The sequence below is a fragment of the Pleurodeles waltl genome, chromosome 12 (assembly GCF_031143425.1).
Source record: "Pleurodeles waltl isolate 20211129_DDA chromosome 12, aPleWal1.hap1.20221129, whole genome shotgun sequence".
NCBI classification, from domain to species: domain Eukaryota; kingdom Metazoa; phylum Chordata; class Amphibia; order Caudata; family Salamandridae; genus Pleurodeles; species Pleurodeles waltl.
Window position 1 is genome coordinate 571,204,460 of NC_090451.1, and position 11,070 is coordinate 571,215,529.

Sequence of the window (11,070 nt, forward strand, 5' to 3'; positions counted from 1 at the left end):
TGATTTGTTGTTTATGGACATTTATGCGATTTGTGGACACCCCATTTCTTTTTATTGACACTGTTCATTCAGAGCAATGCAGATATTTAATTTACGGATTAGGCGTATCCAGTGTTGTTAATATGATTATTTGTTTAGGAAAGATTATCGTGCTATGAAGTTAAGAGACATGTCCTCTCCTTATTTAAAATTGACGCTTTAACTGTAGCTTCTTGTGTTTTTTAGGTGACGGGAGAGTTTCACAAAACAGAGAAAGAGCTGTTAGGAAAAGAAAAGAATAAGGGGCAGAGCAAAGAGGAGTTGGACCAGGAACCGGTAAAAGCAAATGTTTCTAAATCTTTATAGCAGTGTCTGTGCTCAAGAGTTATTAGGGTTTTAAAATCCTGTTTCCCAGGAGTAGTATTTGTTTTAAATATACAGTGTACCACATATAAAATTGATCATGTAAACAATACCAGGGAAGTGAGCAACAGATGTGCAGCATTTCTGGTACGGTTTCTATCTTTGAGATGCGATATTTCAGTGTGGATTGCTCACCAGAGGTGATGCTGCTGCGGTGTACTTTCTACAGTGGATTCACCTAAAACTAAGTGAGTGATGTAGCAGAGAAACGTTTTCAAAAATTAAAAATCCAATCATTGTCTTGCAGTAGCAAGAATCGAAAACTGAGAATGCATCTTAACTTGCCGTATACACTGATAACCACCTTTTTTTCTTTTTTTCTTTAGATGAAGCAGTGTAAATGGCTGGCCATCGGCAATGATCATTTGAATGCCTCTGACAAAAAGCTGCTCCACTTCTATCTGGAGCAATGTGAAACCAATGTAACAACCCTTACCAATGCCATTGATGCCTTCTTCACCTCAGTCTTTAGCAATCAACCTCCCAAGATCTTTGTGGCTAATAGCAAGTTTGTCATCCTTAGTGCCCACAAATTGGTATTCATAGGGGACACCCTGTCCCGCCAAGCCAAAGCCCAGGGCATTCGCAGTGAGTTCACCCACTATAGCAACCTGCTGTGTGACATGCTAAAGGAGATTGTGAACGCCACAAAAATGGCGGCCATCCAGTACCCTTCACCGTCTGCTGCAAAGGACATGGTGGACTGTGTGAAAGAACTCGGAAGGGGTACACACCAGTTCCAGGTAGTACTGGGGCATTTGGCCACCATGTGAAGGGCCTTTGCAACGTACCCAGTAAAACGTACGATTTCTCTGGTTAATAAAAAAAAAATGAAACCGCTTGAACAACAGAAATAAAAGAAGAGAAACATCCTATAACCCTCACTGCAAAGGGATTATTTGCACGTAAGAGAGTGAAAAGTTCATTAGAAAGCTTGCTGGGAGAGATGCAATATTTATATATATATATTCGGTTACACTTGTTTAGAACAGATTTTGAATATTGTTCATTATACTTCATCAAAAAGAACAAATAAATTGATTTTATTTTAGCATTGATGGGCTGAATCGGCGTTACCAAATCAACATTATTTATTCATAATCTCAAAGTGATTATTTGATGTTTTGCAACCTCTCGGAAAAAAGACAATAATGGTATTAAAATATTTCAAATTGTGAGTAGCAACGATTAAGAAGTTTTAGACATAGAACATTAATATTTCAGATTGTAGCGTTCTTTGCTTTCTAAAGTATGAGTCATGTCAATTATTGCCTTCAAGAGAGGAGAGATTAAATTAAGAAAAGGAAAAACGTGCTTTGGTGTGCAGTGGCTTCCGTTTCTGCATCTACATGCAAGGTTTATGGAAACGTTTGAGGACGTCTTCCAGTCTCCCATTAGATGCTGGTCTTCAGAGGAGACGGGATGACAACTTGTTTAAGGTGGCAAACCGTGTCCAACACCAGGAAATAACTACAGGACTGATGAATCATGAGACACTAAAGAGGGGACAGTCTTGCACACTGTAGCTTTATGTGCAGCTTCCCAGTTGAGTTGAAATGTTTACAAAGAGCATTTAGTAATGTAAAAACAAACAATGTTGATGCAGTTACAACACATTCCATAAAATCAATAGAACCAGCTATAGAAGTTGTTGAGTCTTTCCCAAACACACAACCAAAGCAGTGGAATGAGTGGGTTTTATGACAATTATTTATGATTTTCTGAGTTTCTGGTATATTGGTAAATAAGGGAAAATGTATTTCACTGGGATCTGTTGATCTGAACATATCAGTACAATCCACCCCGAGCAAATAATATACCTATTCTGTCGTTTAAGTTCTAAATGATGATTTATAAATTGCAGCTTACAGCCCAAAAAGGGGTCTCTTGGTGCTACAATATGTTGACATTTTGTGTACATTTCAATACTGGTGTCTTTGTTGATGCGCTTCATTTAATGATAATACCCCATAAACTGCAGTAGAATGGTAGTTCATTTAGCTTCCTAATAATGCTGTTGTTCACTGTGCTCACAAGCAGTGCTGATTCAAATCTCAGCAATGGTAAAGTTGTGGTCATCTAGCCAGAGAAATTGCAAAAAATGTATGTATAAGGAGGCAATATTGTAGCATCGTTGCCCAGGAAACCATATGTGGGTTTGTTACAGACAACAGCAGCCCAGGCAGACAGAAAATGTTGTCTTCTATGAAACCAAGCCCTGCCTTTGCCAATGTCCATCTCTCCCAACGCTCTTGTCCTTCTGTTTGGCCCTCCTGTCTTTTACCCATTCAGTGGCAGACAAGACTCTGCTGATAAGCTGCTCAACTCACTCACTATTTGCTTCTGGTTGTCATGCTCATTCCATTGGGCACTATTGAGTAAAACAAAATTCTGTCTCTTAATACATTAACACTCAGGGTGTGCAGTGCTGTTATTTATTGAGCACCAAGAAAGCCCTAGAGCTAGCCTTTTTATGTGACAATCTTTGAAAGGATGAGTATATAGATTGATTATCTTGTTTCAGATGGTTGTGTGTCAGAGGATGGGGTGTGACTAGTTGAGAGACTCAACTGTAAGGGCAGGTAATCGAACAAATGGTGCGTAGCTCACTTTTACTCTTCTGAGCAAGTACTGTGCACACTGGAAGGAAGTAAAAGAAGCTACCTTCTCTTCTCTTGGACTGTTGCAATGTTGCTTAGCAAGACTGCCTCACATACGAATCTACAGATGATATCCCCCAATTTCCTTGAGTTGAAAAACACTTCAGAAGCTGTGGCACCTCTGGCCAGGTGCACACCAAATCCGGAGGTGTCTAGGCCTACCTGACTGACTGGCTACTGTTGGGAAGAAACAACTGAAAACAGCTTCCTCAAGAGAAGCAATAATTGTCTGTTAGACGTTCTGCCTACCTCACTAGTGTAATCTTCATAGTATCTCTGGCACTGCATCACACACATCTTTGTGTGATCTGAAAAAAAACGGTAAAACAGTCCCTGTTGCTTTTTTAGTTTCCCTGGTACTATTAGAAAACACGCTGTGTAGAATGGAACCTGTACTGTTTGTGGCCCTTTTGTCTGAGACAATCTTAAAATAAATCAAACATAACAGAGTCTTTAATATATTTTGACAGAGTATGCTGAGAAAGATCTGGACTTGTGTCATAAGTGGGAGACTGTCAGAAAAAAATGTAAAATCTGAGACTATTGTTTTGGCATGAAAGAGGGGCAGACAATTTGATTCTATGTCGGGACTGAGGGACCTGTTCTTTGCTTTTAGAGCACCGTCCAAAAGCATTTCTTTCCTTCGACTCCAGTAAATTATTAAAAAGGACATCCTGAACACATAACCCAACACAACTAATCCAAGTCTACAAAAACTGCCTTATCCTCTGACCCTCCATCTTTTTTAGGTGCTTTGCAGTCAGGGAGGTATCTGCTTTGGTTAGTTTCTTCTTTGTCAAGTTGTGTGAGACTGAGCTTACTGGCAATATGAGCTTTGCCTTTCGTCCCCAAGTAACATGGGCATTGTGGTTTGAAGTATAATGCGTCCATTACTTACGATAATGGCATTACTCCTAGTCTTACTCCCTCGCATTCCTTTAACCAATTAGGCTTCCTGCCTCCCCATAGACCCTCCCTTCCCCTTAACCTCCCCCCCCCCCCCACCACCTCCTGTACAAAAACAAGCCCAAGTAGCAACTCAGGTGGTCCATACCGGGGGGGGGGGGGGCGGGAGGGAACGGAAAGGAAGGCGAGGGAGTAGGACTATGAGTAATGCCATTATCGTAAGTAATGGACGCATTACCTCCCGTCCCTCCCTCGCCTTCTTTTAACCAATGAGACATAGCAAGAGAAAACAGGAGACGGACACTGAGTTGTAATAAGTTTAATTACAATCAATAAAGACCACCAAGTCCCCATCCTCCTATTACATCATAGAGGATAAGACACAGTGACCCAATACCGACTCCAAATTTCCCAAATCAGCCAGCCTATAATGACAAACAAATGTTGAAGGTGAGGCCCAAGTGGCGGCCCTGCAAATTTCCACCACAGACGCACCCTGAAGCTTAGCCACCGTAGCCGCCATACCCCTGGTAAAACGGCCCTGAATCCCTTGGGGAGGAACCACCCCTTTCAAAGAATAAGCCATCAGAATCAAGGAGCAAACCCACCGACTCAAAGAAGCTGTGGAAGGCTTCTCACCCTTCCGGGCCGGACCGAAATTCACAAAAAGAGAATCACCCTTACGGAAAGGAGCAACAATTCGCAGATACTCCAACAAGGCCCTGCGCACATCCAAAGAATGCAACCGAACCTCCTCATCCGAGGAAGGATTCGGACAAAACAAAGGAAGGATGACCTCCTGGCGAGCATGGAAAGACTAATTCACCTTCGGAACAAAAGAAGGAACTGGAACAAGCACCACCCGATCCGGGAAAACCTTACAAAAAGAAAAGGAGCAGGCCAAGGCCCCTAACTCCCCTAAACGGTGGGCCGAAGTAATGGCTACCAGAAAGAAAGTCTTCAAAGAAAGATGACGCAAGTCACAGCCCCCCAGAGGTTCAAAAGGGGCAATAGTCAATGCATCCAAAACTAAGGAAAGATCCCAGGAAGGAAAAGAACGCACCGGGCGAGGAAACAAGTTAAGAAGACCTTGAAAAAACCTAGGCATCAAATGACCCTCATCCGACAGATTGCGCCGAGGACCCCTAAAAGCCTGAATAGCCGCCCACTGCACCCGTAGAGAAGCCACCGACAAACCCAGTTGGGCACCATCCTGCAAAAATTGCATCACATCAAAACTAGAAGTGGACGTAGGATCCAACTTATGCCGGAAACACCAAGAAGAAAAAACACGCCACTGTCTACCATAAAACAGCAAAGTGGAACGCCGCCGGGAAGCCAGCAAAGTAGGACTCAAAGCCACCGGCACTCTCAAACCCCGTTGTTCAACTTCCAGGCCGTCAAGTGCAACCTCCTCAACGACCCCTTCGACAGGCAAGGAAACTCCAGAGGAGATGGACAAAGAGGAAGAGTCCACATGTGATCTGATGTCATCAACTGCAGGCATGGAAACCAATTCGCCCTCGGCCAATGGGGCGCAATCAAGATAACCCTGGCTCCCAAATGACGTAATCTCAACAGAAATGCCCGGAGCAACTGAAATGGCGGGAAAGCGTACAAAAGACCCCGAGGCCAAGGACACGACATCCCGTCCACCTCCCAAGCCTGAGGACAACGAAACCGGGAGCCGAAGCGACTGAGTTTCGCATTCTCTGGAGACGCAAACACATCTATCACTGGAAGACCCCAGAGGTGAACTAGATGAAGAAACAGCGACCACCAGAGGGAGAAAAGCTGCGAGGAAGGAATCACCCTGCTTAGAAGATCCGCCCGAACATTGACCACCCTCCGAATGTAGGTGGCACTTGGGGAAATAACCCATTCCCGAGCCCACACAAAATTTTTTCTCGCCAGACGGAACAGAGCCCTCAATTGGGTCCCCCCCTGCCTGTTCACATAAGCTTTTGTCACCAAGTTGTCTGTCCGAATAAGAACCGCAACTCCTTTCAGGGAGACCTGGAAATGAACCAGAGCCAACAACACTGTCTTCAACTCTCGCCAATTCGAAGAGCGTCTGGCCTCCAGCGGCGACCAAAACCCCTGAATCTGCGCCAACCCCATCCAAGTCCCCCAACAGGAGAGGCTGGCATCCGTCGTCACCACCACTGGGAGCAGAGGAGACAAAGACACCCCTACCTGAAGATGAGTGGACACCAGCCACCACCCCAACTCCCTGCTGACCAGTCCTGACACCGGAATCCGAGACAGCAGGGAACCGGACCTTGGAGACCAATGCCTCAGGAACCAGTTCAAATGACCCTGCAGGCGTAACCACAGAAGCGCCCGGGGAGCAGACTGCGACACGATCGACCTCACCAGAGACTGGAGGACCAACAACCGCCTCTCCGACACAGTCACCAAACCTTGACGAGTCAGAAACCGAGCCCCTAGAAACACCAGATCTTGGGAAGGGGCCAAATCTGACTTCCCCCAGTTGATCAAGAACCCGTGGCTTTGCAGGACCACCAAAACCCGGGCCACATGCCTCCGCAACTGCTCCTGAGAGGGCGCATGGATTAGAATATCGTCCAGATAAGGATGAATAAACACCCCTTCTGAATGTAGAAGAGCCACCAGAGGAGCCAGCACCTTGGTGAAAATGCTGGGAGATGACTTGAGGCCGAAAGGCAGAACACAAAACTGATAATGCTCCAGGCCTACTGCAAAACGAAGGAACCGCTGAGAAGACCGCACCACTGGAACATGCAGGTAAGCATCCTGCAGATCCAGAGATGCCAGGAAATCCCCGACTGACCAGAGGAAATCTAGTCTGAATGGACAGCATACGGAAATGCACCGTCTTGATTCAGGAATTCACCCCTCTCAGATTGAGGACAGGCCGAAAACCCCCTGACAACTTCTGAACCAGAAACAAGGCTGAATAAGTGCCCAGACCTCTTTCCCCCACAGGAACTCGGGAAATGGCCCCCTTTAGAAGCAAGTCCGGGACCCCATCCAACAATGCCTGTCTCCGTGCCCCGACCGCAGGCAGAGGAGTGGGACGAACCCCGGAATCTGGAGGCACCATATCGAAATCTATGGCGTAGCCATTGTCCACAATGTCCAGCACCCAATGATCGTTGACACTTTCCTGCCAAACTGGAAGAAAGTGCCTCAGCTGTCCTCCAACCTGCTTTATGCCAGGTCCACAGTGATTGTCAGGACCCCTTCTTGAATCCACCCCGGTTCGAAGGAGCAGACTTCTTAGGAGAAAAACGGGGCTGAAAACGTTTTCTGAAAGAAAAAGACTTGGAATCCATCTTGGGAGAAGAGCGGGAATGCTTCCTCCACCCTTTCCCAGAAGCAGAACCACCTTTGTAGGGCAAGGCATGTTTCCTCTCCTTAAACGCTTTGGACAGCATGGAAGGCAACTGATCACCAAACAAACTACACCCTTCAAAAGGCAGTCTCAGGAGAGCAGACTTCTCCCCAGGATCCGCCTTCCATGACCTCAACCAGAGGGACATACGGGCCCCAACCAAAGCTCCCGATGCCAGAGCCGAAGTACAGACCACAGCAGACGACACGTCAGCCAGTAACCTGGCCTGCTGCTCCATGACAGCCAGAAGTTTGGAACACTCTGAACCTTCCTGAACAGCCACCGCCAGCTTGTCAAAATCCTGCACCAAAGATTGGGCAGAATAAGCCGAGTATATGCCCGCTCTAAGGGTCAGATTCTCTGCCGCAAAAGCCCTCTTGAGACCAGAATCCACCTTACGGTCAGTGGCATCTGTAGGCACACAATCCTCCGGATTGACTGCCGTCTAGCCAATCAGGGTTGCCAAAATGGAATCCAGACGAACAGAGGGAGGTAACACATCCTCCCCTTCCAGCAAGTAAAGTTTCTGAAGGAACCGTGGCACTTGAGCCTTATCCACATCTTTCCATTCCCGAAACACCATATCCTTCACAGGTCCCTGAAAGGGCATGGCAAACTTAGAAGGCGTCTGATACTGAGGGAACAAATGCGAATCCGATCCCGCAGGCTGAAAAACTGGAAAACCTAAATTGTCCCGGACATGCAACATCACCTCCCACATCTCTTCCTTGGAGATATACTTCCCCCCAGAAGAAGTAGATGGAGTGTCATCATCCTCATCTCCCGAAGAGGACCTCTCCGCAGTCCCAGGAGGACGGGCTGCCTGAGACCTACCAGGCCTGGCCACCCCTGCCTGGAGAGCCCGAGAGACAGCCACCTCAATCATGTCCTGGATCTCCTCTCTGGACATGAGTGGCGCAGAAGCACTTCCCGGAACCTGGCGGCCCCCAGGTGTAGAAACGGGAGCATCACCCTCCTCCCCTGAGGAGGAGGAAGAAGAAACGATCCTGCGACGTTTGGTAGGAACCTTCGGCATGATAACCTTAACATAAATGTCATCTACAGGATCCCAACCCATATATATATATATATATATCAGATAAAGGCCCTCCTACTGAAAAAGAATCAGCAAATAAAAACATTCAACCAATTAAAAAAATGAGCTAAAAACGCGGGCAGAACGCCCATCCTACCGTCCAATATGCCAAAAAAGCAAACCGGCACCTCAGCACGGCTCCGCGAGCCGAAGAACCGGAAACTGATGCCCCAGCCGCTAAGAGCCGACCGACCTCGTCAGCTGACTCCAGGACGTGTCTTCAAAGCAGCCCTGCCTGCCTTCCAAAGACGCGACCGCCAGGAGCCCTCCCAGAGGAGCTCCGCGCCTCGAGGAGGGCAGGAACTGAAGACCCCCAGGCACCGCCGTGGAGGAAGGCAGAAGGTAAGTCTAGCGGGGGCGAGACAAAAAAGAACAGGAGGTGGTGGGGGTGGGGGGGGTTTAAGGGGAAGGGAGGGACTTTGGGGCGGCAGGAAGCCTCATTGGTTAAAGGAAGGCGAGGGAGGGATGGGAGGTAATGTAAAACAATTGGCCTTTCAGCCTGGGGCGCAACCATAGAATAGATAACTGCAACAACTTCTCGCTTTGACCGCAGATCATCGTTGGGCCCCTCATGCTTACATTCATCAGCTCTGTGTTCTCAAGAATGGGTGCTCAGGAAGCACACTGCTCCAAAGTCCTTGAACCCTATGTGTTCTCAATGATTGGGCACTGCACAAGACCATCCTTCAAAATGCGCTTATTTATTTAAAAAAAAAAAAAACATACTTCTCCACCCACTCTCTGTTCGACATTGACAGACCTGTGACACCTTCATCTGATGTTGATTAATGTCTATGGTATAGGTGCTGCATGAGAAGTAAAGTACTCCTTTGCTCCTTTTTCCCCGCCCCTTCCTTTTGTACCCTGTCCATCTCTTCCACTTGCAGTAGTACACTACTCAACCAGGTAACACACTCCTTGGGAGTGGTGATGCGCGAAACCTATTTCGAATATTATGATTAACAAAGCGATAAAAGATGCCTGTGATTACCTGCATGGTCATTTTTTCTGCTGATTTAATTGTTGTTCCTGCACAAAGGGATTCCTCATCATTATCCCATGGCGATATGATAGAAGAGGAAGGGCACACCGTGCGCTTACTCAGTGGGGCGCGGGGGGGGGTTGAGAAGCATTTAACTCCACAATGCTGAGAGCAGTTCTCAAATGTTTAGATAAACAGCTATAGAAATTGTCAAGCCTGATAAGAGACAGGGGTAAACATTTTCAATGCTCCATAGGACCAGCAGGATTGTAAGATATAACTGTAGATAACAGTAGAAAGGAAGGTTGATCACCCAGCTTAAAAGAGGTTTAAAAGCCAGACAGCTAGCACTGCTTCCTTTAAGGTCGAGTGAGAAGGCTATGTGAACTGATAATCATGGCAATTCGGTTACATCTGAAATAAACATTACGATTGAAGTGGCCTTGGACCACCCAGAGAAGAGTTCAGAGGAGAAGGAGGAGGTGTCCTCAGATTTTTCAGAAGCAATGTTAGATAAAACCTGAACTTGCCACCCACATCAAGTCCTTAAGATGGCTGATTCAGATATGGTGAAGGATCACAGCGTGGACAAACTAGTGTAGTGAATCCTAGTTTGTTTTAATGGGATTACAGGAGTTAGTTTAGCCTTTGGCTTGCAGACTCGTGCCCCCGTCACCTAGTGACTTTTAACCTACTTAGCTTGCTATGTCTTAGCCCATTTAATTATGTAATTCATCTAAGATAGCTGCCTTGTTTATAGTTGGGCCACTTGTTATGCTTTGCATTATCAGTGCCACCGCGCTAAGGCGTCAAAATCAAGCAACAAAGACAAGCAAACAGTAGGTGTTCACACTTAGGGATTTTCCCTCTATACTTTCGAGGGATTTGTTTATAATTGCCGTCCCAAGCATATCTGTTATGTATTTTTGGGAACACACCTACGTCAGGCATCCTGGTAGATCTGTATAAATACAGCACACTTTAGGCAGATAATCAGAGGGATTCCGACCAGAGGGCTTCGCCACCATCGCTGATACCGATGCTGCACGTCGTGTTGACGCTGCCCCAGTCTTCGTGTCCCTGCGGAGTCTGAGATGGAGACCTCATTCCAAGGTAACGAGGGTTAGGGGCGCCTCTCATGGACATGGCATTGGCAGATTAGGTTTAGCAAGCCCAGCTCTCCTTTAGGTAGGAGGTTAGGCCTATCACATTAGGGTATTAGGGCATATTACATCTCAAATGTCTTTTACATGCATTGCAAGAGGGTGGGGGTCTTTGTAATAATGACTCTCGCCTTCACAATTCTGTTTCTTGCACTATTCATTATCCTAATCATTGCAGCCCATGCAACATATCGCAAATTGCAGTTGTGTTAAATAAAAACTATTGAAACTTTACTGCACCTTTGTCATTGCCTGTGTTTGTATGAGACATGATTTATCTGTGAGAAAGGGGTCATCTCTGTTTAACCAATACATTCCCTGAGATGTCTTATTCTCTAGTCCATGCGTAAAGGCTGCCACAAATCACCCTTTACTATTGTGTTTCTGGTGAGGTGCTGCTAGTGAGCTAGAAAGGTTGGGACAACAGTTGCGACTTGTAGGATAGGCATAGTCGCCTACAGACAAAAGTACTGTCATCCTTA

General features: G+C 46.4%; 1 protein-coding gene across 4 annotated transcripts in view; it reads left to right on the forward strand.

The window, feature by feature from the left end:
* BCAR1 (BCAR1 scaffold protein, Cas family member) overlaps window positions 1-1,469 on the forward strand; it is a 214,296-nt gene extending 212,827 nt beyond the window's left edge. For all 4 annotated transcript variants that reach the window (XM_069217683.1, XM_069217686.1, XM_069217684.1 and 1 more), the window contains 2 exons: window positions 226-315; window positions 729-1,469. In XM_069217683.1, the coding sequence (XP_069073784.1) occupies window positions 226-315; window positions 729-1,175 (537 nt within the window). In that variant the 3' untranslated portion in view covers window positions 1,176-1,469. The remainder of the gene's footprint in view (window positions 1-225; window positions 316-728) is intronic.
* The last annotated feature ends 9,601 nt before the right edge of the window (window positions 1,470-11,070 follow it).